Below are 26,956 nucleotides of genomic sequence, written 5' to 3'. Positions count from 1 at the left end.
ATCTTCACTATAAAAGCACAGTTTTAATTTTTTACCAGGTATGACTAGAATTTTACATTATTACCTATTTAAAAACAATATTACACAAAAATGTAAGGTGTAGTGGTTAGCACTGCGGTCTTGCACCCCCAGGGTCAGGGGTTCGATTCCCACCTCGGGGTCTGTATGCATGGAGTTTGCATGTTCTCGCTATGTTTGATTGGTTTCCTTCAGGGACTTCAGTTTCCTCCCACAGTTCAAAAACATGCAAAACATGCGGACCCTGTACAGGGTAAGTGGTGTAGAGAAAGAGCGAGTGAGTAATAAAATCTAACATATTTAATGTGAAATAGATGAATATGACTTCATTATCCATAACAAAGGACCATAAAGTTGATCTGAATATTTACTTTCGATCTGACGCATTATTTCAGTGCACTATTTTAGACAGCTGACTGGATAAAGTGAGGGTTTTTGATTTGCCACTCTGATAAGAATCAGAGCTTGTGAGCGTGAGATGTTTTGCCACACCCAGTTTTATTCCTATAGATGTACGAGGCAAGCTTTTTAGAATCCGGATCATACGCTCAGCACAGACAGTGAACGTCTGGACGAGTCCCCGGGAACGTCGCATAATGGACGCCTCGGTGTGAAAAATCTACTTTTATAACCAAACAACTGAATTTGGTGGAGACGTTTGTGCGTAGATGATTTTGGCTCTGAGGGTTAACACGCCCTGGCTCCCAGCGACACATGAAAGGCCAGAATCTGCTGCTGATAGTATGAATAATATGAACGGGAAAATATTATTCATACTATCAGCAGCAGAATGAATAATATTTTTCCCGTTTTCCACCTGCCACTAAAGGACAGATGCAAGGTCAAACGGGCCGGGCAAACGGCCCGAAATCCTGCCGACACCAAACCCGTCCTTTGTGCTGCTCCTGAAAATGAACTCTTCTACTTTTCAGGGAAAAAGAAAAAAAAGGTCTAAATTATTTCAGAGAAATAGGGAGTCACATCAGAAAAGCAACAAGCTACAAATAATAAAAAACAAAACAAAAAAATCAAGGCTCGGCCAAGATGCCAACTATGGTGTAACCATCGTGAACTGGCTGCTTTATTTAGCAAATGAAATGAGACCTAATCGTGGAAGGAAGGGACTGCACTTGGGGCCAGCAGGTGGCTTTTGAAATATAGAAGCTACTGTATTTACAATTTACACTAAAACTCAACTTGAAGTTTTATTTTCAGGTCTCTTTTTCACTCCCAGTATACGTGCGTAATGCCATTCCAATTCCTACCCTTTTAAATGGTTATTAAAAAGGATCAATTATGTAAGTGCTTGAATTGACAACGTTTCTTGTTATTGCAGCACTGATGTTACACACAGATGTGTGAGGAGGATTTCCTCCTTTAAATAATGCAGTGGCTGTTCCAGGTTCAAATCTAATTTAGACTACAGACTTCAGATCAGCTTAAATTAAGAGGTTAGGCTTATTAGATATTTTATTCTAAGTTTCAGATGCTTTTGGGTTTGCAATAAAAACAAAACGTCAAATTTCATATAAAGAATTTTGGGCCGGACTGTAGAATATGCAAAATATTTAGAAATAGCATTGTAAGAAACATATATTTATATATTTCATATATCTTTCCAGTCCATTTATTGTTTAGGGAGGTAGGTAAGCTAATTTGTATTTTGTTTTCTTGACTTTCATTTCAAGTTACTTAGGTTTAAAAACCAAGTCTGTTTTGTTTATTGTTTTGGCCTTGTCTACCCCTGAAGGACCCCCCCCCCCTCAAAAAAAAACTATTGAACTGATCTCTCTTAGAGGTCGTAACAAGAGAGAAAGCAACAGAGAGAGATGCATAAATGATTTGTTTAAGAAATCATTACCATAAAAATCTGTTTACTGCAATTATCTTTGGTTTGGTTTGTTAGACGACGATCGGAAAACTGTTAATCAAATTTTTGCATTTTATTCAAATTTAGAACTTTTAAATCTAAATCAAATTCATGACTTAAAAAAGACAACATATGCACACTATACATTTTACTGAACAATCCTTTTAGCCCTTAAAGTGACTAAATGTATTTCTGTCAAAAAGTATGCGGCCATTTTATGATAAAAAGGAAACAAACCAGTGACTAACAAAGTGGAGTTATTGATTCTTTTCCTTCGACAGCATGTCCTGGAGTGTTTTTATTCCTCATATTTCCTAATAACCCACAGTACAGCCAGAGCAGCTGTTACAGGAAGTGAATCAAATCCTTCTGACCACTGATCATGATCATGTGATTGTGAAGCTTTATCTGGAGTAGGAACACCTCAGTAAGTTTGAGTCCAAACACAGAGCTTTAATTAAACAAGTTCCAGGAGTTCTTTATTAGAGATCCTTGGGTGCTTTAGAAAAAAATATGCTATATTTATACAAACACTTACTAAAAAAAAGAAAGAAATCACCATCCTGTCAGACCATACTCTCTCTCTCTCTCTCACACACACACACTTGAACAAATTTGTCTCATGGCTGCTCGTTGTCTTTTTAAATCCTCCTTACTGTATGTGTCATTGCTGCTCTGTGAAATACTCCAACAACTACAACGCTGAATAATTCATGTGAGGACGAGAAGCGCTGGTTCCTTGATGTGTTTATTGTATGTGTTTATTCCTGTAAGGGAAAGACAGTGAGTGTGTGCGTGTATGTATATGTACTGAGGTGTGTGTATGTGCGTGTGTGTGTGTGTGTCCTGGTCAGCTGAGTTTCCCGGCCCTCACGTGTACACTATCATGCAGTCCCTGCTCGATGATCTTGATGTCCTCCATGTCGTCTTTAATCACACTGATCAGGTGACTCAGTCCTTCCTGCTGCTGCTTCAGATGCTGTGGATCGATCAAACACACAGACACACGTTAAACAATTATTCTAATAAAATGCATTATATTAACACTATAAACTAAATTCCTCCCCCACTCATTCTCTCTCGCTCCGTTTCTTCCTCTCCATGTCCTTTATGGCATCCTTCCCTTGCCTCACTTTAAACACTTGTTTTTTCTCTCTCAATGATTCTCTTTCTCCCTGTTTTCTCTCTTTATTGTCTACAGAAAAGGACAATTTTTATTTAATCCTTGCAGCAAAATGTTGTGGATCTTTTATCAGTCTGTTGTGGCGAGTGCAATATTCTTTGCTTCTATCAGCATCAGTGACTAAGAAGCTTAAGGAGGCGCTCAAGAAGGCGAGCTCAATATTCTGAGAACGGAGAACAGCAAGTCTTTAGTCTTTACAATAACCCTACTCATACATTCTGTCCTCACTGCACTACGGTCATATTCTTCATTTACTTCATCCTCTCTTTTCTCTGTCTTTTTTTTCTCTTTTTTTCCCCCTCTCTCACTTTACTCACCTTCTCTCTGTCATCCTCACTGTTTTATTCTCTTACCCTGCCCTCTCTCTTTGACTCCGACTTTTGCCTTCTGTCTTTAGTTCTTTCTCTCTCAATCGCCCACCCTCTCACTCACTCGCCCACCCATACTCTCACTTACTAAGCCCGCCCCCTCTGTAAGAGACACTGCTGCACCTCTCACCTGTCTGATCTCTCTCAGCAGGTCAGTGTCGACGATGTAGCGTTCCTCAGCTCGCACCGCGCCGTAGTGGTTCTGCATCCGGATCTGTGACATCAGCTCGTTCAGCCGACCCTGCGTTCGGACAAACACAAACCAGGCTTCATGTTAACGACTCGATTAACAGCCTCTTTAACGTCTCTAAGCGTACGCACTCACATGTCCCCACACACACACCTTAAACTGAGTCGGGGCGTTCAGCTCAGACTGGATGGTGTCCAGCTGAACCCTGAGGTGCTCTTCATCCACCTGGATGGCGTAGCCGCTCTTCCTCTGAATCTCCTGCTTTATCAGAACCTACACACACAAAACACAAGCTCTTTAGGTTAAACAAACTTCATTCCTATATATATATATATATATATATAGCAGTGTTAAGAGGCCTTAATTAAACATGGTGTGTACCTGCAGGACACGGTGCGACAGGTCCATCAGCTTCCTCTTGTACTGAGCGATCTTCGCCACGGTGGTGGCCTGGTTCTTCTGGAGCTCGCTGATATCCGTGGCGATGATCTGCACAAATGACACAGGGGTGTTGTTTGGTTTCTGTGGGGTTTTTTTTGTTTGTTTGTTTGTTTTTTACTAGGGCTGCAACAACTAATCGATAAAATCGATAATTATCGATAATAAAATTCGTTGTCAACGAATGCCGTTATCGATTAGTTGGGCTGCTCACGTCACTGAGGCGCGCGACCACAAGATGCACAAATACACACAGATACACAGCCGCTCGCGCAATGGAGGTTACAGGAAAAAGCGCGCGCCCCGAGTCCTCCAAGGTATGGGAGTGATTTACATTAAACGCCTCTAAGAAGACGGTAACCTGCACGCTATGCAAGACCGAGCTTTCATGGCATGTCATGCACGAACACGTAAAAAGAAAACATGTTGGTGTTACGGATGGCGAAACGTCAGCGGGGTCAGTAAAAACTGTATCTCCATCGTGTAAAAGTTGAAGTGCTTTAAGTTTAAATTGTTTGCTAACTTCGGGACAGTCGCGCCAGATCTGTTCATGGGCTACTCGCTAGCATCACATTGCGCAATTACCTCATGAGCAATAGTGATTAGTTAAATGATGCTATTTTAGATTAACTTAATTTAAACGGTGCGAATAACAGTAGAATATTACATTTAGTGATTGTTGTGGTTTTCAGCGAATGCAAATAACAGTATAGTTGTGACTATTAGCTTTTTGCATTTCTACAGTTTTTTTATAGTCCACTACAAAGTTAACTTGTAATTTACTGTGGTTTTACTTATGCATACATAGTTTTATTATACAAAATTACATTATTTTAGCTGTTTATATCTTATCAACTGAATATATCAGTGTATTTTTTAAACTATATACACTCAACAAAAATATAAACACAACACCTTTGTTTCTGCTCCGATTTTTATGAGATGGACTTAAAGATCTAAAATTCATTCCAGTTACACAATATTACCATTTCTCTCAAATATTCCAGGGTGGCCTTTTATTTTGGGCAGTATAAGGTACACCTGTGCACTACTCATGATGTCAGATCAGCATCTTGATGTGGCACACCTGTGAGGTGGGATGGATTATCTCAGCAAAGCAGAAGTGCTCACTATCACACATTTAGACTGATTTGTGAACAATGTTTGAGAGAAATGGTAATATTGTGCATTTGGAATGAATTTTAGATCTTTAAGTCCATCTCATAAAAAATCGGAGCAGAAACAAAGGTGTTGTGTTTATATTTTAGTTGAGTGTGTATATATATATTTATACTGTATATATTATATACTACATTTAATTTAAGGTTTAAAATGTCAAAATTAAAGATTATTAAACTCTTTATATGGCTTTTGCATTTTTTTAAGTTTATTTTTATACATAAATAATACCCTGTTTTTTTTTTTTATAGTTATAAGCAAAATATCAAATTAAAGAAGCGGTTAGGTCTTATCCGATTAATCGATTAATCGAAAACATAATCGCCCAACTAATCGATTATTAAAATAATCGTTAGTTGCAGCCCTATTTTTTTACACACACTGTGTTCTACACACACTGTCCTGTTTTTCTACTGTTCTAAGAAGACAACAAGCTCACCTCTGAAATCTCGACACCTGACGGAGATCTGTCCTAAGCCTCTGACTTGGGTAATCAACACAGGCTGAACAGATCCGCAGTTCTACTGTACACATTACAGGAGTTTGGTGATGTGAGAGAGCAGGACTTACGTCTACTCTGGTCTGGTGCTGTTTGCTCATCTGTTCTTGGAACTTCAACCTGCGCAGCAACTCCTTAAACCCGACCATGGGCACCGGGATCAATCTGGGAAAACCGACAAGTTAGAGACCGCACCGATCCCATGGAAGACAAAAACATACCCCACGCGGGAGGCAGAGGGTTTTTTAAATAAACTAACAATTTTGTAATTATTTAAAACAATTTCTGTACAATCTGTGGATTGTGTGTGTATTTAGTAAAAATGCTTAAACAATTTATATAATTATTTTATTATTTTCAAAGAAATCCTGTAACGTTTTGGATTTTTTTTTTAAAAAAAAGGTAAAAAGTGTTTTTTTTGTTGTTGTTGTTGTTGTTTACATACAAGGAGAATATGATGACTGTATACACATACACACTTCAGGAAAAAAAACTTTATTTGCTATATATATATATATATATATATATATATATATATATATATATATATTGGATACAAATATAGAGATAATATGATATTATTAACATTATATTAATATAATTCACATACTATTTTTCTTTTTCTGAAATGTCTATATATTGTATTTATTTCTTTTTTTTAATATATAGATAACATTTATTGTGTTCTTTTTCCCCCCCAAACAAAACCTATATTTTTTTCTATTAAAATTTTCTATTTTTTGTATTACATTTTTTTAACGTACAAAGAGACAAGATTGCTTTATATATAAAATTTGTGCATTTTTTTTCTTTTTTTAAGTGCATGCGTTTTTAAAAAATAATATATAAATGAAACATCGGTTTATACATCAGCTAAAACTCGATGTTCCAGTCTTGATTATATCATGCCGTGTCTAACACACAAAAAAATAAAAATCTTTATTCATACATTTTAAACCATAATCGTGCCCAACCATTAATGCAACAGATTGAAAAAAAAAAAAGAGTCCACGTCTCTGTAATATTTCCCCCTGAGCCTTCTATAAATTATGATAAATACCATGGATGAGAAACTTACTTCTCAGGGTCAGGATTGTCCTCTTTGGCCTGCTCCCATATGATCGGATCGACTCCTGGAGGGAGAGAAAAACTAAATAATGCAAGATGATACAGATTGCTGAGCAAAGTTAGACTTTGTGATTTGCAGAAGTCAAATGTTTTGAATGATTTGAAGATGTTACAATTATAAAATAAATATATATTTTTTTTAAATCTGTGTCTATGTGCTTTTTCTTTCAAACCAGACTGAAGCAAAAGTTGGCCTCTGACTTACAATGTTGTTGAAAAACTCTTCATATACGGGAGATATCATCAAAAATGATTATTAATACTGTACACCTAACCTAATGAAAAGCCTAGCCTAGCTTAAACCTGCTCACAACATGTGCATTAGCTTAGAGTCAGCAAAATCATCCAACATAAAGTCTAGTTCATGAGAAAATATCCCCCCCAAAAAAAACAAAAAAACACAGGCAAAACATTGGGGGCTTCCTGGCGGCACCCAGTGTCATGAGAGAGAAATGCATGGCATATCGCTAGACCAGGAAAATAACAAAACTTAAAAACGGAAGTAGAGTTTCTACTAAAAGGACATCACTGGCACACAATATATATATTTTATATATATATATATATATATATATATATATATATATATATATATATATATATATATATATTTTTTTTTTTTTTTTAACCATACACAATTAATTAAGGCCAGTTTTACAGCAACCCTCCTTTTTAACCTACTCACTCGGAAACAGGTTTGGGCTGATCCACTCTACCTTAGGTTATAGTGGGTGAGGGTGTCGTGCTGTTATACAGATGTTGAAGGCGGTGGTGCGTACCTGCGGGAGGATTCTGCAGCAGCTGTTTGAGTTGAGCGGGAGACAGGGCGGTCCGACTGATGCTCATCAGCACACCGAGCTGCTGCAACTGCCCCTTAATGTTGGGCTGCTCCATGTAGCTGAACAGGGTGGAGGTGGGAACTCGCTTCGACGTGCCGTTGGGTGAGCGCTCCACCACGTAGATTATCACCTCCGTCCTGCACACAGAACCAACAACTGAATGTTTGCTTTATCGTTAATACTAAAACTGTGGGTAGAATATTCATCATAGTAATTCTCATGATATCTCCTGATGTTTTATATAATAATCTAGAGCAGGGGTCATCAACTATATTTGTCAGAGGGACAGAGTTTTACCAAACAGTCTCCTTGGGGGCTGGACCCCCAAGAAGAAAATCAAATAAAAATCTAACTTTGGCTTAACATTATGTTTAATGTTTATACTTTTTCCATTTTATTACAAAACTCAAGCATTCGATTCAGGCTCCCATCACCTATACCACAGTCAACCACTAGGAGTGATAGATATTTTCCATCAATTCTATTAGGCTAAGTCAACTTTTTTATAGAGCACTTGAAAAACAAACACGGAGGAAGTGACAAAGTCTTAACAGAGGTAAAATGGCACTCTCAAAGTCCATGAAACGCAAAGTTGATGTAGAAAGCAGGTCCTTCAATGATGACTGGACTGAAAAGTACGCATTTATCATGCCAACCTTCCGAAATGCGTCACCAGTTGCTGTTGCAAAAGAGTACAATCTGCGCCGTCACCAAAACACAAAACATTCTAATTTAAAGGTTTCATATCCTGAGCAGTCAGAGGCCCGTCAGAGAAAAATCGCCACACTGAAATCTACCTACTCCCGCGCAAGTGGCATTATTACTCGAACTTTAACTGATCAAGAGAAAGTGACGTCTGCATCCCTGCAGGCGGCTTGGGTGCTTTGCAGACATAACCGGCCTTTCGCGGAAAGTGAGGTTTTAAAGGAATGCATGATCACCGTTCTAACTAATTAGCAGCTGCACTAATGTCTGAGCTGCTGTGACGGGAAATTAATCAACACTTTGACTAATCACAGAGAATTCAGCAGTGCTGTGATATACATAGAATAATCAATAACACTAATAACAAATCTGAGGAAAAGCAGGTGAAGCTATGCAGGAAGTGAGGTGGACACTGACTGGTCATCGGGCAGAGCTTTAACCCCCTCCACGTTCACGGTGAGCGTCGGGTTTCCGCCCAGGACTTTGTGCAGAGACTCGACCAGCTGCTGCTGCTGATTGCGAACGTCCGCCTCCTTCTTATTAAGGGCCAGAGCCACCAGGCCGTCCTCGTCCTTAAGGCTGGGGATGCAGGTGAATCCCACTGCCTGTAAAAACACACACACACACACACACACACACACACACACACACACACACACACAATGTGAGGATAGAAAGATAAGTGAGAAAAAACAAAATCTTTCAAGGAAATTTGTGTCAGTATTAATGTTGCAGTGTATAAAACCCGTTGGCCCCGCATCTGAAAGCGCTGTGTCACGCCGAACAAATAATCGCGCAAAAACTTGACACAAGCTTTTAAAATTAATTAAAAGAAAGCTTTAAGGCAGAAGATTTTGCCTCAATCATTTTTTGTAATCGAATTACTCTAGGAATTGTTTCAGCCCTAATTACCACCAGCTGTAGGTCTCATTTTTGCTCGTCCTCCTGGTCCAGTCGTCCTTAAAATTGTCCAACACTTCTCTTTCCCTGAACTTGTTCTGTGTCTTGAACCCTTTCTCTGCTTTATCCTGCACTTCTACACCCACAGTCTTTGACATGTTTTACTCTCAGTAACAGTTAAACACTTCTTTCCCTGATCAGTGACTCCTCGTTCTAAAAGACTCTTAACTCCTGCCTGTTACTCTCCCTAGTTCTCCGTATCTAACCCTTTCAGGTCGCCACCTCCGTTGCCGGGTCTCACCTTGAATCTGCAGAAAGGGTTCTCCTGGGTGAAGTCCACGGGCGGGATGTTGTTGTTGAAGTAGCCCCTGCCGGTGCCCCAGAAGGCCTGCAGCTGGTTCCATTTGGCCAGGATGGTGTCGCGCTCGTCGTTCAGCAGCGTGGGCGCCGAGAGCGCACTGGCTGTGTTGATGAGGTGATTAGATTGCGCCGGGGCTTGTGCCTGCTGACCGAACAGACCTCCTATTGCACACACACAAACGACAACAGATGATCAAACACATCAGCAAAATGTTTCTAATAATGTAAAGCACTTTAATCTCCAGGAGCATCAGGTGAAGTTTAACCGTTACTTTTCCAGGTGTATTTAAATTAACCCTGCCCATGTGAACGTAGCTCCGCCCCCGGTGTGACTAACAGGAAGTGCATCCAAAAACAACTCCTCACCTCGAGCTGTTGCCATCGCAACAATATTAAAGCATTAAAACAACCGGGACAGTAAATAAATCTGCAATTTGTAGAAGTTAATCAACAGCTTCTACAGTTTTAATATTTTTATCTGCACCCTTACTCACTCACACGTGACTCTCACCTTGCTGCGGCTGCGTGGACTGGAGATTGAAGCCCCCGAAGGCAAGGCCGCCGGCGCCGCCTCCCAACCCAGACCCGAATCCCGCCCCGGTACCAGTTCCCGCTCCTAGACCGGATGAAAACCCGAAGCCTTTGTTCTGGGTGTTTGCGAACAGGCCGCCACCTGGAGGAAAGACGTAATCATATACAGAAACAACAAGATTTAAAAATGCACAGTGCCATCTAGAGGTGGCTAAGCAAAAGTACACATGGAACATATACTGTATGCTGGATATAAAAAAAAAAAAAAAAAAAAAGTAATTGAAGGGCTCGTCACCCGTGTTGGCGGGGTTGGAGAAGTTGAAGGAGGAGCCGGCGGCGGGGGCCGAGGTGGTGGTGGCGCCGAAACCTCCGAATGCACCTGAAGAAGAACAAGATGATCAGCGGATACGAGCGGACCGTCAACAAAGGCCACGATGGACATGAGGGCGGAGGGAGGTGGAACACACACACCCAAAAAAAAAAAAAAGACATTTATGACATTTACGCTATTGATAAGTGACGATGCAGAAAGCTCTAGTACTACCACCACCAGGTGCACATGTCCTGTATTAAGAGATGGACAATATGACAGTACGATACATCGATATCACATTTATATGATTAATGACAAAACACAGGGATCATACACAATACCGCAGTCTCTGTACTTTAAACACAGACTTTCTTAGTTTTTCATTTTCATAGACATTAAATATATGATGGTAAAATCTACATCATAATTTCAAATTATTAAATTAATTTAATTTAATTAAAAATTAAATAATTTAAAATAAAATCTACATCATAATTTATATATTTATAACAAACACTATTTTAAAAAAGCATTTTTATGATCACTAATGATTAATACAAACTTCGATTTGATGGTATTGAAAGTTTTAATGTTTAAAATCTATTCATTATAATTTATTATAATCCCCTTTTTAGTGAGAATTTTTTATTTAATGGAGACGTTAAATATTTATTTAAAAAGATTTGTTACATTTTTTCTCCCTGATTTTCAGCAGACTATTTTACTTTTCAGGAATATTTATTTTTTACAAAAAAAAAAAAAAGTATAATAATTATTTAAAAACATAATTTCTGTTCAATTTGTTAGTAAACCTATATGTTGATAAAAACACCATAAAAAGTTATTTAAGTATCACAATATGACATACAGGTTAGTCCCTTACTTACGAACACGTCCATTCCTGGAGCATGTTCGTAAGTCCGATTTGTTCTTAGGTCCAACAAAGTGAGTCTTATACGCCTTTGACACGAATGTACTGTACATTGTAAAGCATACCGATTTACTTGACCAAATCTCTGTCCCATTTTCCCACACTGCCATCATGTGGTCAAAAACCTAAACGCGCTTGAGGAAATTAATCTCACACGTAAATGTAACAGTGTTGTCTCTGCGCCTTTAAATCGCGAGGGCAATTCCAGACACCATTCTGTCTCAGAGCTGTTTTCCACTGTATTGGACTGCGAACTTCAAAATTAGGATTATTCACCATCAGGACAGCTTTACAGGACAGACTTTTTTTTCCCCTCATCATGCTCCTGGACTAATTCATTGAAACCGGTGAGGCCGACTCATTTCTCCCGCAAAACACACACACAATATACCCGATTTTGGCCATTTTATATATTTACTTAGACACTGAAAACATTGTATATAATTGTAAATATTGGTACACTGCAGTATTTTTTTTTGTAAAACACACATGAGCTACTTCCACAACTGAAGTAGAACCCATTCATATCTGCGGAAATACGTAACTCTGAGACTACCTGTATTTTTGTCATATTGTTTCCCTTTTAAATTTTACCAAGACAAGAAACTTCCTGCAAAGTTCCTGCAGGTTGATTTGCACCTTAAATACACAGAGGAAGTGTCGACTGGTCGCATTTTAAAGCAAATACAGTAAACACTATCTGGTATTTCATCTTTATTGACTTAAACCACAAGCACACACACAAGTACACTCGCACACCAATGATGATGATGATGATAATATAAAGAACACTCATGGCTGTTGAGAGAAAGGGAGAGAGGGAGTCTACCTGCACCGCCGAGGTTATTTCCAAAATTAAAGACAGTGGCAGTGGAGGGAGGAGCCCCGAAGCCCCCCATGTTAAAGTTAACTGCCGCTGGGTTAGTGTTTAACCCAAACCCCCCGAAACCAAAACCCCCAGCGGTGGTGCTCACAGTCCCCAAAGCCCCGAATCCTGAGCATCGCAAGCCATGAGGAGAAAGCGAGAGAGAGAGAGAGAGAGAATAAAAGGGGTTAGTTTAGAGTCTTAGGAAAGTTCTTAAGAAAAAGATTAAGACAAGTGTATGGTAAAGTAGTTTGAGAAACTGTGCGTGTGTGCAAGTTCTCCCACCTAAAAAGATGAGAGAGGCCTGTAATTTTCATCAGTTATACCTCAACTATGAGAGACAAAATAAGAAAAAAAAAAAGATTCAGAAAAATCACATTGTAGGATTTTTAAATAATTTATTTGCAAATTATGGTGGAAAATAAGTATTTGGTCAATAACAAAATTTTATCTCAATACTTTGTTATATACCCTTTGTTGGCAATGACAGAGGTCAAACGTTTTCTTGAAGTCTTCTCAAGGTTTTTACACACTGTTGCTGGTATTTTGGCCCATTCCTTCATGCGGATCTCCTCTAGAGCAGTGATGTTTTGGGGCTGTCGCTGGGCAACACGGACTTTCACCAAAGCATGATGTTTCCACTCCCATGCTTCACAGTAGGTATGGTGATCTTTGGATGCAACTCAGAAATTCTTTTTCCTCCAAACACAAAGTTCTATTCTGGTTTCATCTGACCAGATGACATTCTCCCAATCCTCTTCTGGATGATCCAAATGTTCTCTGGCAAACTTCAAACGGGACTGGACATGTACTAGCTTAAGGGGATCTTGCGTGGAGCCCCAGATGGAGGGAGATTATCAGTGGTCTTGTATGTCTTCCATTTTCTAATAATTGCTACCACAGTTAATTTCTTTACACAAAGCTGCTTACCTATTGCAGATTCAGTCTTCCCAGCCTGGTGCAGGTCTACAGTTTTGTTTCTGGTGTCCTTTGACAGCTCTTTGGTCTTGGCCATAGTGGAGTTTGAAGTGTGACTGTTTGAGGTTGACCTCTGTGACCAAATACTTATTTTCCACCATAATTTGCAAATAAATTCTTTAAAAATCCTACAATGTAATTTTTCTGGAATTTTTTTCTTATTTTGTCTCTCATAGTTGAGGAAACATAAAGGCCTTTTTCCCTAAACCTAGGCCTATTTGACATTCCTGTTTTCCTGTCTTTCTTTTCTCTCTTATATTTCTCTTATTTTACATTCTTCTTTACTGCATATTTTTTCTTTACTTCTTTTTTTAAACCATCTTTCCATACTTACCTTTTTGTCTTATATTCCTCTTTGCCATATTACCTCTTTTCCACTTTTCTTACACTACTACATTGCTTACATTTTATGACTTTCACACTTTTTCTTCCTACCCATTTGGCCTCATTCCTGTTTTCCTTTTCTCCCATTTATTGTCCTTACGTCCTTACCTTTTTTCATTCCTGTCTTACCTTCCATCAGTACTTTTTTCCTCCTTTGTTTCTTCTTTTCCTTTCTTCCTCCTTTACTTATTTTTATTTACTTAATATCATTTGTTGTCCTTTCTTCTTTCCTTCCCTACTTCTCTTTTATTTCTTCCATGTGTTCCTTCCCTTCCTACCCACCGTACCATCTTGCCTTATCTTTATCCCGGTCTTACCTTAATTTCTTCCCTTTCTCCTCTCCTCATTTTCTCACATACTCACTCTCTCCTTCTTTACATTCCCTTTCTTGTTCTCAATTGTGCCTTCAAGAGATACACAACATACTGTATATACACAGGAAATTGGGTTGGATTGTTCACCAGAAATCGGGACCGCTAGTGTTCAAATGGTGCAACTGCATAAGATACATAGTTAATGGAATGCAGAGCCGTACGACGTGATTCGCACGTTCCCATCATGCATACTGTTGTTAACCTGGACATCAGCAGTGTAACGAGTCAGAAACGTACAATTATCAACGTGATATCATAACGAGACTCTTTAGAAATCTGAGGAAGGAAACAAACCTGGGGTTGCGGCGCCGAACCCGAACCCGGTAGAGGCCGTCGTGGTCGTGGGCGCCCCAAAAGCTGGGGCAGAAAGGGCTGAAACCACAACAATAACAATTATTAGTTTCTGATGTCTGTGGTAGTTTTACTTTAATAAATAAATTAAAGCAGGCAGTGTTGAGGAAAACAACAGCTTTAATGAGAATGAATGGAAGATGAGCGCCCCCCCACCCCCTCCCCATGCAGCGCTTTTTATTAATCAGACACGGACACATGAACTTACTACCAAATCCGGATGAGGCGGTAGTGGTGGTACCGGTACCAAAGCCAAAAGCTGAGGACGCTGTCGTTTTGGCACCGAATGAACCGAATGAACCGAACGAAAAGCCAGACGAGCCTTTATTCACAACAGACAAGACAGAGACACACGTGAGGAGGATGAAGACGAGCACTCTCAACAAATACAATAACCATGCTCATCTCTCTCACACACACAGTCCGAAAAACTGCTTTCATTTCATGCCTGAAACCACACATCAATATTTACAAACATTCATGCAATATTGCAGTTTTTGCTTTAGTGTAAATTATGCAAGACTTTATTGCTTTAATCCTCATCATTAAAAATATTATTATAAAAAATATGTGCATTAAGTTGTAGAGTGTGTATAAAAGTGAATAAGTTTGATGAATAAGTGTGTATAAAGTGAATAAGTTTGATCATTCTGGAGTAAAGGGTGTTAACCCTCCAGAGACAGTTGTCCTGATGAACTCCAACCTTACAGTACAAATCAACTAAACCGCTTTAAATCCTCTTTAATTCCGCAAGCTCTCTCTTCCTTCATTTCATTACATCCCTTTCTTTCCCTTCATTACATCCCTTTCTTTCCCTTCTTGCTCACAGTCTGTCCCTTATTTCTTTCAATTCTTCACCAGTTATTTTTTGGATTCTTTATTTCCTTTGCTTTCCATCCTGTCGTTCCTTAAACTTCTTTCCTTCTTTACTCCCTGTCTTCGTTTCCTTTTTTAAATTTTTTCTCCCTTTACACACCATCTGCCCTTCTTTACTCACTGTCCCTTTTTTCTTCCTTTACTTACTGTCTTATCTTTCTGTTCTTGTTTTTCTCCCATTCTTTTCACTATCTTTCCTTCCTTACTCACCATCTTCCCTTTATTTTTATTTTCTGTTCTGTAACACACTACTTTCCCTGTAACCTACTTTCTTTGTCACTCACTGTCTTCCCTTTATGTCTTTCTCTCCTCCCTTTTTCTTCCCTTATCTCCATTACACTCTTACCTGCCTTCCTTCCTCTTTCAGTCCTTCTATACTGTTTTTCCCAACACTTCCTAACATGTTTCCCCATACCAACTCTCCATTCATCTTCATAGTCTTTCTTTACTTTCTTCCACGTAGTTTCTCTTTACCTTCCACCCTTTCTGCGACTTACTTTATTTTCCAAGCTGCATTTTCTTTCTGCCTTCTTTCCATTAAAATCCATCTTCCATCTAATATCGATTTTTTTTTTTTTTGGTAAAATGTCTTAATTGTTTCTTTGTATTGAGACTTTTGGGACACATTTTCTACTATACTCTACCCTATTTATTTTTAAAAATAAATTATTTTTATTTTTCTAAACAACGGTTTGATATCTTTTAGACTGTCAAGCAAATTTTGACTGGGCTAAGCTAATCAATGCTACCTATAGATATAATCACATTTATAATTAATTTTGCCCTAATTAAAAAAAAAATTACTGATGTTTTACGATTTTTCACATGCCCAATTATAAACTTATTCATAATTTTATCTCTAAACTGCGCATCACTCCCTCAGACCCTCAGTGAAAACCGTTAGCCGTTAGCATTACACTGTTTTAGCGATGCTAATATCAGGTAGCTTATAACACACTTCAAATATTTTCAGCTAAAACTATTAAAGCCTTATGGAATAATTAATTTTACTTCATAAAAACACACTTTTAATCATGTTTTTTATTTAACGTAAGAAAGCGCGTACCCGCATTGCCCGAGGTCCCGCCGCCGAAGTTGAACGACATTTTTCCCGTGTCCGTCTCACTGAAGAGTCCGGGCGGAAACCAACACCTGAAAAAAGAAATGTTCCGGCTTTCACTGCTAAGGGAAAAAAAAAATCTCAACTGTATTTCAAAAAAGAAAAAAAAATGCATTGTGCTCCTTTTAATTTAATTGGCTTACATTGCATACAATATTATTCAATAAAAGTATTAAATATAGTTGCAAGCAACGATGAGCGGGCCCAAGCACCCTGCAGGAACAGTGGACACATGCTACTAAAGGGGACATACCAATACCATTAAGAAATAATTTTAGAAAAAGGTAGTTTATTTTATGTTTAGACCTCCAAAAAAACCCAGATGCTGGAAAAAAAGCACCACACTATTATGTCACTCAATGATGTCACTTAATAAAATGTCACATAAAGTTATTAACCACTTTTTAAGCCGCATAAGTTTAAGGCGTCGTCTCGGCTGACCCGTTTGAGATATCGAAAATCCCTCTGCAACATATTGAGATCACATCGGCCCGGTTTGTTGACTTCCGGTTGAGTGGAGCCCATGACATGTGAAAGTTGTTCAGCTTAATGAGCTCTGAATGTATACCGGGTTTCATGTGCATAGGTGCAAGTGTGTATTAGCTATGCAGCAAATGCTGGTGTGAGGGCCACGTCTGGGGCCTAGACTCTCAGGTATCCAGATAACTGCGGACTCCACAAACAGAAAAACTAAAATAACACTTACTCACTCACTCATTATCTATACCACTTCATTCTGTATACAGGGTAGCAAAGGGCCTGTAGCCTATCCCAGGAGACTTAGCCCATGAGGCGGGGTACACCCTGGACCAATCCATCACAGGGCACACACTCATTCACACACTACATACATACATACATACATACATACACACTCATTCACACACTACATGCAATTTGGGAACGCCAATAAGCCTAACCTGCATGTCTTTGTACTGCCGGATGCCTAACATGCACTCCACACACACACACACACACACACACAGAACTGAGGCAGGAGTCAAACCCTTGACCCTGAAGGTGCTAATCAGTAAGCCGCCGTGCCGAGTCAAAGTACTGTAACATAAAAAAGTAAAAGTGATGTGATTATGTCACAAAAGCTCCGAAGCTTGTATCGAGAAAAAAGAGGGGGCGTGAGTGGGCTCCCTAAAAGTCATCATTATATTGAAGATTTTTGTTCTTAAATTCATAAATCATTAATAACCTCAATTTATCTCATAAACTCCAGTGCTATTATATCTAGTTTTTTCATCTCTTTATTTTTTCCCCTCCTCTATTAAAATTCGTAATTGCGTGTTTTAATCAATGATTTGTGTATTGAATCCTTAAGACTGCCTGGCGAATTTATATATTCTGTTCGAATATTCCAAACAGTGGCTTGTTAGTTCTAACAATGTTTGTGTTTAAAATTAAAGAATAAAAGAAAGAAAAGGACTTCCCTATATGTTCATTTCTATTCTAGATCTTCAGTTAATGTTCTAAGATTCAGGGATGGTGATTATGTGCCTGAACATTTCCTTGAACAGTGGAGTTTCAAACAAAACACACACACACACACAACTGACAATGATGAATGCAACATTACTGTACATTACAGCTGCATGTCCATATTAATTGCGCTGCTTGAGATATGATCTATTTGCTACCCAAAATTTGTTCACTATAATAAGCTATATTATATATAAGCTTCATGAAATTAATCTTTTCGTGAAACTTGACTGGGAGCAACAACATCTGTATAAGGCTTCACCTCACCAATACAATTATTTATTCCCACATTTCATACTCATTCCCCTAATTTTCCTCCAATTCTGTAAAGCTGCATTACTTATTTTGAAATTATAAAAAAAAAGGCACCTGGACAATAACATCAGCTAGAACATAACAGGTTCTGTAGGTGGAAAAGCTGTACGCTTAATAAAAATAACTGCTTCATTATACACGTTTAAGCAATGTTCTTGTCATGCCACAGAATATATTTTAGCATTTAAGTAGTGTTACGTCAATACCAGATCCACTAATTTATACTCAGATCTAAAAAAAAAGGAAAAAAAAAAAAAAAAAAAAAGGGACAGAGCAAACTAGACTAGAATTATAAAAAAAAAAAAAAAAAAAAAAAGAAAGAAAAGCTTTTAGCCAAAGAAACTGGGTAAAATAAATAAAAGCACTACATACCACTAGGTAAGCCCTATTCTGTAGCTGGTTATGATACCACAGTAAACTAAATAGTAGTTCTATTAAATAAATTAGTTTCTTCCTTAATATATGAGAACTAAAACATTCTTTATATACACCCCCTCATAAAAAAATAAATAAAAATAAATGCAATCAATCAGGACAGGACCTGGTGTTCAAACGGTTTAATGTTGTAACAAATGCAACAAATACACATACAATTAACACTAATGTATTTAGAAATAAAGATGGCGATGGTCCTTATAATAAGGTTTTCCGGACACGTCCTCCACTTCCTGTCTGGAAAATAAAACACCGACACGGTGCACTCTTTTCATCGGAGACCTTTGCGTTTCATCAGCGTCCTCTTCTTCAGCTCGCTCAGCGTCTTCTTCTTCTTCTTCTTCTTGCTCAACGCCGGGTCTGGAGCCTCATGCTCCACCGTTACCGGTTTCTCCTCTGCCGGCGTGGCGAACACGTCATCTGTGACGTCTCGTGTCAACACTTCCTTGGGCTCATTCCTCTTCTCCAGACGGATCTGCTTCACCATCTGCTTCTCCTTCTGTTTAGCGGACGTGCTGAGCCGCACCAGGCGTCGAAACTGTGCGAAGAGAAACAAAGAAACAAATAAATTAATCAGATGAAATGGGATTGTAGTGTGCAACAAGGAATTTGCGAGCAGGGGGTAATTACTTATGACACCAGCTATTTAACTCTTTAAACTGAACAGCAAAGACCACTGTATGGTCACTTCCAGAAATAATGTTTCCGCGCTTTAAACGAAGTGCAAAATTTTTTTTAAACAATAGTTCTTTTTAAAATAATTGCTCACCCATTACATCTGTGGAGAAAAACATGATTTATAATATATATTACGTAATTTGTGCAGGTTAATATAAATGTTTCATTCCTGCTTTAACTCAGAATATTAAAGTAATATATAAAAATATATAAAATTGCTTACATATATTTAAAACAATTGAAGAGTGTTAGTAATTATGGCTTTCCCATCAGAAAAACTGTATTTTTCTTTTTAACATTTAAAAATAAATAAATGAAATGGAAGGCAATAAAAACGAATGTTGGCCGTGAAGAACTTATACTGCAGGTTTTTTAATTTGGGCAAATATTTTCAGTTTTTTCATATGATAATACAAATTTCAAGGCAGGTGTGCTTGTGTGTGAAGTAAAATGTCATGTTCAACTAAAAATAATAAACATAAACTGACTTACAAGATGAACCTGTTTATTAATCTGTAGTTACAGAAGTAAAAATTTACTATTGGTTTCTACCCCCGCTAAAGTCAACCTAACCGACATTAGCAAATGACAAATTATCTAATTATTATTTAAATATATTTCTATTCATTTCTTAAAATTTAATTAAATCATCCTTAAATTAAAAGAAAACAAAAACAACCATGTTGTAATTGACAGGAACACAGTGATTTTCTGCTCACGAGGGCTTGACAATAATGTTAAATATTAATAATGAATATGTTTAAAAGGTTAAGCACATTCCCTAAAGACACACGAAGAGCTGCTGCTGTGGCGCCGCTTACCGCGTTAGGCGACTGGAAATGAGGGTTCTCGAAAAGCGTCGGCCCACCAAAGCTGCCCTGGAAAATTTTGATCAGATTGAGGACGAAGCGAGGCCCGATTTCCACCAGAGAGCCATCCTCTTCAATGATCTGCAACAGACAGCAAGATCACAGAGAAAGAAAAAAACAGGGTTTAGAATTGATTGCAGTACAGCTAAAAGGAAAAAATGGGGGGGGACATGAGATGTGATCAGCAAGGCTGCTCAAACAGGAAATACTGCATTCTGTGAGGTTTCTGTAACTCATGTATAAACCAGTTCTTATTGTCTAAAAAAAAAAAAAAAAAAAATTTTTTTTTATTTTAAAAAATATATATTTAAGTACAATTTTATACTTTAAAATATTGAGGGGAACATTGTTGCTTTATCGCTTTACTTTTTTAAAATAAATTATTACACATTCATTTTAAGTATGTATTAATTTCCTTTGAGTCTGGTTCCTCTCACGGCTTATTTTCTCACCTGATAATTCCTGAACCATATCCTTTTGTCAGCGACGGTGAAGGTGAAGACGTGGTCTACGAACGGCTGGCTCCTGGGATGATATTGCGGCGTCGAGAAAGTCTGTCCGAGAGGAGAACACGCATGGATTATCATCAGGTTCTGAGAGCTGCATTTAAAAAAAAAAAAAAAAAAAAAAGGATAGTACGTGCGAGCGTACCTGAATAAGGAGCTCCTTCAGCAGGGCGTATTGAGGTTCCTGGTCAAACTTCTGTTAAATCAAACAGACACGATCAGAAGAATTCGAAACGAGCGTATGAGCAAAGAGGAAGGAAAAATGGGGGAAATAAAAAAAAGACAAAGGGAGCGCCTCTTTCTTACAGGATCGAATGAGAGGAGGGGTCTGGATCCCTTCAGGCAATTCCCGGTCATTTTCAGCTCAGCCAGTGTGTGCACTGAAGGAAAAAATAAATAAAATAAATAAAATAAAAATAGCTTACTCCTGTAGAAGAAGTCCTTGACTCCTTTTAAGTATTTTCTATGAAGGCTAATACAATTTCCCAGGCTAAAACATCACCCTCAGGGACAGTGCTATCCACCCTCTTCCACATACACTACTTCAAACAGCTAGCGTCTCTCTAATTGACAGGCAGAAAGAAAGAGTAAGACCCTCCCACCCAGACAGTACAACCATTTTTTTGCACTCTTGGACTCCCAACAACTTCCTGTTGTACAACCAAGGCTAGCGTTGCAGCTAATATAATTCTAAAACAAAACCACCACAAGTGTTCACTCACAGTTCTGAACCAGGAACTTGGCAGAAGGTCCGTGAGGAACGTTCGAGATCCTGTGAAGAAGAATTAACGTGAGTAGAGTTTTACGAAATACACAAATAAATACTTTAAGCTTTTCAGACAGGAATAAATCAGTAGCAGGGCCACACGGGACATTTTACATCCTGGCATTTTTTTTTTACTTGTATGCTGGTTTAACAACCAGAAAAAGAAAACATCTCGCTTGGCTGTAATCCAATCTAGCTTGAATTTTTCTTATGTTATTTTATTTTCATAGTCAAACAACATGGAACGTCGCTCTACTCACCACATGTACAGATCCTTTTTCTTCTTCGCTTCAAAGAATATGCACTTGTTGCAGTTTTTGATTTCGCACACCTGAAGGACGGAGATAAAAACAAACTGTAAAGCATTTGCGATCTATAAGCATGTCGAGAGCATGTAACTGCGTGGGGATGTCAGACATGCGAGTCGTACCTCATTCACAACAAACAGCTTGTCTTTTCTGTCCATTTTGGTGTCTGGGAAAAAAAGAAAAGAGGAAAAAAATGAATGATTTTTAGTAGTTTGTTTTGTTAAGTTACAACGTTATTGCTTATTTAAAAAAAATTCTCGCACAACCCTGAGTGACTTTAAAAAAAATTTGTGCACCTTTTCACAAACTGGTGAACATTTAGAGGAGTGGACCGCATCAAAAATCCATTATAAAAAATGACATATAGAGAATAAAAAACAGAAATAAATGATATCTCGCAAACCCCGGAGTGACTCACTTCTGCGACTTTTAAACTGCAGTTAAAGACAAGACTTTTACACACTAAATTTCTAACCAATCACAGACGAGACCAAATTCTTCTAACTAATTACAACGCAGAAGGCGTTCCTTAACCTCACAGCTTTGCAACAGTTTTCCCTTGTATCATCTCAATAAAACATCATTACATAAAAAAAACCTTAATTATGCACATACCGTGGTTTCAACCGACATTGACATTTAATCATTAACAATTATTGCCCTTATCTGGGCTAAAAACACAACAACTTAAGTCCCGCCTTCGTGCTCTGTGTTTCTAGCCAATCATGGACGAGATTGAATTCTTGTAACCAATCGTAACACAGATATTACTTTAACAAATTATTTCTAACAAATTACTCTTTTTACACTGATCCGGATATTCTCTCAAAAATTTCTGCCAAAAAAAAGTTTATTTCTTCTGTTATGTCTCTTCCATATTATTATTTTTCTTCTATGTCCCCTAAAAGGCGCACAGTAGAACTCCCTCTATAAATAAGTAAAAAAATAAAATAATTAATTTAAAAAGAATATTAAAAAAAACATCACACTTCAGGTTTTTTAATAGCTTTTCTATATATATTTATTATTCAAAACATATATTTTTAATTATTATTAATTTAGTGCACTTTATTTACTTTATTTATTTCTAAAACTACTGTTTTATTATTAATTGATTTTTCATTGGGATTATATTGCTACATTTACATATGTTTACTCATAAATTTGAATTACTTTTAATGCATATGAAGTTCCTTATAAATAATAATAATAATCCTGCATCATATGAAATCTCCTACACAAAATTTTTTTTTTGTTTAGACATTTATTAAGTGTTGTAACACTAAAGAGAAATCTAACTATAAGTAGGAAAAAAGACTAAAAGACCACAATAACATTACTATAGTATGACTTATCTGAGTCTTATTATTATTATTTTTTACCAACATTCATTTAAAACTCTTGCGTACATGCACAACTCTGCGACGAGTCGGCATTAGATAAAATGCCGTTGCTGAAAGTTACCTGCTTTTGAGTGAGGCATCATGGTCCTGAGATCCTGCATTAGGTGCCGCGTTCTGAAGTTGATGCCTCGAGAAGAGAAAATTAAAACACGTTCCTTGTTTTTCCACTTGCCCTGAACAAATAAAAAAAATAAAACAAACACCTGAATCAATGGATGTTAATTAGAAAAGCCAAATTGAATACTTTTACTGGGATTAGTTCATATTTTCACTTCGGCTGAAATAACATTGCTGAAGTGGTATAAGTGAATTTTAACGCCCTGGAGTCGTTATAACTTAAGACATAACTTTATCTGATCTACTTTTTCCATTTCTCATCTGTGATTAGCGAACAGGGAGTGTATTGGGCTTAAATAATTTTTAATTGCACACAGAAGTGCTGATCCCTACCTTGTACGTTCACAAGATCATTTATTGCTTTCTTTTCCATATGTCTGTACTGAAATGGACCCCCCCCCCCCCTTCTCGGCTTAAAAGTAAACCCTCCTGCTCTCTTATTTAAGTCTCACACACATTAACGGAAAGACTGTTTTATCGGAAAAATTAACAAGGAATATCACTAAAACTTGCGTGAGCGACACACTAAAATAAGACAAATTAACCGGCACTTTACCTTTGAAAAGAAACGCGACAGAGCAGTGTTTCCATTAGAAAGAGAGAAAGAATGTGTGTGTGTGTGTGTGTATGCTGATACAGTATATCAGCTTGTAAATCAAGAAAATTTTGTGAAATTTGAGTTATAAATAATAAGGGATTCGTCTTTGTTGCAGACAAACATGTATGTGCGCTTCAACCCAAAATAATATTACTACCGATTACATTAAAGCTGATCAGATTATTTTTTTCCTTTAACATTTGATCTTTCTACAAACTCTTTAATGGTCAAATACGGGTACTAACGCTCATCTGTTATAATATTCCACAGTGGGCAGTACTAAATATAATAAAAATACTACAGTATTATTATACATTAATAACTAAATGATTTTGGTCCATCGTCTTTATCGCGGTTGAGATCACGTGATGTTGCACGGTATGTAACCACGCAATACACATTCACTTCTATGAGAAGCCAAACACATCCAAAGTGGGACGAAACTGTGGCACCCGATTGAGCCAGTGTGGGCAGACCAAATATCTGCGCGGCCCAATGGACAGCGCAGCACGAATTCAAGAGTACTGATTATCATGCATCACGCATGCGCTTCTTGTTTTGACACCGAACGTTACGTGATCACAACTAAGCCAACGTTTTTTCTCTCTCTTGCGCTGTGGAATTGTGGGTAATCATCTCCCCTGCTGGTTCTTAGTGCGCATCTCTCACTGGTATAATCAACATCCGTACACATGTGTACTGTTTACTATAACACTGTGACCACGTGTGTGCGTAAACATATTTTAATCTGGAAAAAATCCAAAATAATAATAATTTAAAAAAGATATATTTTCACTTTCTGCTTAAGGCTCAGCCTGCTCAGTGTCTGTGTGCGCGCGTCATTTTCCATTATTTCTTATGGGAAAATTCAATGTGGTTTACGCGCGTTTTGGAATACGAGCCCGCGCTAGGAATAAGTTATTATCCGAGCGCGGGCTCGTATTCCAAAACGATAATATCAATATTGACAATAATAATATACTATTATTATTATTATTATCTAGTACTAGATATAGCAATTTAAGTTTATATGGTATTAGATATTGTATAGTACTTGATAGTATTATATATACTAAAAGTACTACATTACTTATAGCAAGCATGTACAGATGATTTTTAATAAAACAAGTAGGAAGTTATCAGGACACACACAGAGATACTGGAAAATGGGAATGATGTATATGGATGATTATAGATAATCAATTGTGTTATTACTGTTGTGACTGAGAACACTGCAGTCTGTACTGTATATTAGTCTGTGGTAGGTGTTTCGCCTGACATGCGGAAGGCCCGGGTTCGATTCCCAGCCAGTGGACGCAGTGCAGGTCCCAAGCCCGGATAAAATGGCCCGGATATTCCGCTGAGGCGACCCCTTACCGGGAGCAGCCCAAAGACCTACAATATTACTCTGGTGTAGTTGATGGTGCTGAGATACAGCCTGAAGCTAAAAAGCTGATTTTAATACAACAGATTAAACTCTCACCTGAGAAACCGGAGGCGGAACCATGATCTCTTTACTCGGCTCCTGTGCCGTCGTGGCGTTTTTCCCTTTTTCTCCATTTTCTACAACTTTACCCTTCTTTCTCGGTGTAGCTTCTGCGCCTCCACGTTTTCTCTTGGCCGCCACCATCTTGACTGAGCGTGACCACGTGACCTGACGTGCTGCGTAAGCAGGGACACCACACACACACAAAAACCCCAACAGAAACAAAATCCGATGGTTTCGCGCGCGCCGCGCAGCGCACAGGATGACTCGACAAAAAATAAAAATAAAAACTGACAAATAAATAAACTTTTACATTTACACAATTTGCACTTTAAAATAATTGTATATCTTCACACAATCTATTCATTTAGGCACAAAAGTGCCTTATATTGTGTTATGTTTACAAACCTGTATGTAAAATAAATCTAAAAAAAAAAAAAAAAAAGCTAATTTATTCTCACAACAAATTACATTTATATTTAGAACAAATGAGACACTAAAACTTTGACTAGACCTACAGCAAACACTGTAGAAAACGGTACTTTTGCTCCTCCCAATCAGCTAGCCTTTAGCTACTCGTCGCGATTAAATTAGTGATGGGAAGTTTGAATCATTTTAGTGACTCGGTTCTTTGAATCTCGTTCATCAAAATGAACGAATCTTTTTTGAGTAATTTAGTTCATTTCGTTGTTTTGATCAGAAATAAAATAAAATGTTGCATTTTCAATAAAAATTGAACCCCAATACATCTACATACACTAATTTTGGCTATAGTTCCAGTAATCAAAATATTATAATGAAGCTAAGGACACATTATAATAAACAGAATGAGTAGCTCACCTCTCATATCTTCCAGTCTGAGTCGTTCGTTGGTTTGAGTCTACTGCACCGCATAGTGTCTATGGGAGTCACGTGACAAAGGAACAAACGACTTATTGAGGAGAACCGTTCAATTCTATTCCATAATTTCTTTCTTACAAAGCTCCAAAATCATGGAATAGTCTTCCAAACTCATGGACGTAGAGTATTATGGTGAACTGGTATGTTTAGATGCTGTCCTCCTCACTCTCATTGATCACTCAGGTTTGTTGACGGTGAGGTGATTGGTTGCTTTACATCTCAGTTCCCCCTCATGTCTGTGTTTCCTTCTGGCTCTCTCCTTTTAGTTATTCTGTTATAGTTAGTCCTGCCGGAGTCTCGGCTTGCACTCTACAGTAAATATACAGTACATTCACATTGTGTGACTGCGACCATACCTAACTGTTATCTCTCCTCTTCTGCTCTCCCCTTTTCTGTTCTCTCCCCCCCTCTCTCTCTTCCCTCTCCCCCCTCTCTCCTTCCCTCTCTCTGTCGAGCTACACATGTCGTTCCTGAGCTGCCAGTGATCCAGACTCCCTCTGCCCTCCGGACCTGTCTGACCCATTCTGGTTTCCCGCTTCTGGTTAAAGATCTCGTCACATGGATGCCCCGTGTGTCTCTTTGGAATGTGTCTGGTGTCTGGGGATGTTTTCACTTTACCATAAAGACGGTTCTGGCCTCAACTGGTGTTGACAGCTGTTTCTCTGAGGACTTGAATTGGCTGCGGTT

At 38.1% G+C, this 26,956-nt stretch overlaps 2 protein-coding genes across 4 annotated transcripts; both read right to left on the bottom strand.

Annotated features, from left to right (window-relative positions):
* Positions 1 to 2,340: 2,340 nt before the first annotated feature.
* On the bottom strand, positions 2,341 to 16,419 carry nup54 (nucleoporin 54). Of its 2 annotated transcripts, XM_053479045.1 has the most exons (15): positions 16,347 to 16,419; positions 14,613 to 14,726; positions 14,348 to 14,425; positions 12,282 to 12,446; positions 10,504 to 10,587; positions 10,189 to 10,350; positions 9,619 to 9,839; positions 8,835 to 9,022; positions 7,653 to 7,849; positions 6,824 to 6,878; positions 5,817 to 5,910; positions 4,011 to 4,118; positions 3,783 to 3,902; positions 3,570 to 3,680; positions 2,341 to 2,867 (listed from the first exon to the last, which is right to left on the bottom strand). In XM_053479045.1, the coding sequence occupies exons 1-15, from the start codon at positions 16,384 to 16,386 to the stop codon at positions 2,739 to 2,741; spliced, it is 1,866 nt and encodes a 621-aa protein (XP_053335020.1). In that variant the 5' UTR covers positions 16,387 to 16,419; the 3' UTR covers positions 2,341 to 2,738. The 2 variants fall into 2 exon arrangements, with proteins under 2 accessions (XP_053335020.1, XP_053335019.1); XM_053479044.1 differs by lacking the exon at positions 12,282 to 12,446.
* A 2,304-nt stretch (positions 16,420 to 18,723) lies between these two features.
* bxdc2 (brix domain containing 2) lies at positions 18,724 to 26,231 on the bottom strand. Of its 2 annotated transcripts, none has more exons than XM_053478657.1 (11): positions 26,210 to 26,231; positions 25,367 to 25,545; positions 23,230 to 23,341; positions 21,888 to 21,931; positions 21,718 to 21,788; positions 21,414 to 21,463; positions 20,998 to 21,071; positions 20,837 to 20,887; positions 20,638 to 20,739; positions 20,138 to 20,266; positions 18,724 to 19,176 (listed from the first exon to the last, which is right to left on the bottom strand). In XM_053478657.1, exons 1-11 carry the CDS (start codon positions 26,214 to 26,216, stop codon positions 18,910 to 18,912), a joined length of 1,086 nt encoding a protein of 361 aa, XP_053334632.1. In that variant the 5' UTR covers positions 26,217 to 26,231; the 3' UTR covers positions 18,724 to 18,909. The 2 variants fall into 2 exon arrangements, with proteins under 2 accessions (XP_053334632.1, XP_053334633.1); XM_053478658.1 differs by lacking the exon at positions 26,210 to 26,231 and adding an exon at positions 25,841 to 25,911.
* Between the last annotated feature and the right edge of the window lie 725 nt (positions 26,232 to 26,956).

The sequence above is a fragment of the Clarias gariepinus genome, chromosome 19 (genome assembly GCF_024256425.1).
Source record: "Clarias gariepinus isolate MV-2021 ecotype Netherlands chromosome 19, CGAR_prim_01v2, whole genome shotgun sequence".
Taxonomy (NCBI): Eukaryota; Metazoa; Chordata; class Actinopteri; order Siluriformes; family Clariidae; genus Clarias; species Clarias gariepinus.
The sequence above is the reverse complement of the archived record's forward strand: the minus strand, read 5'-3'. Positions and strand labels throughout refer to the sequence as shown.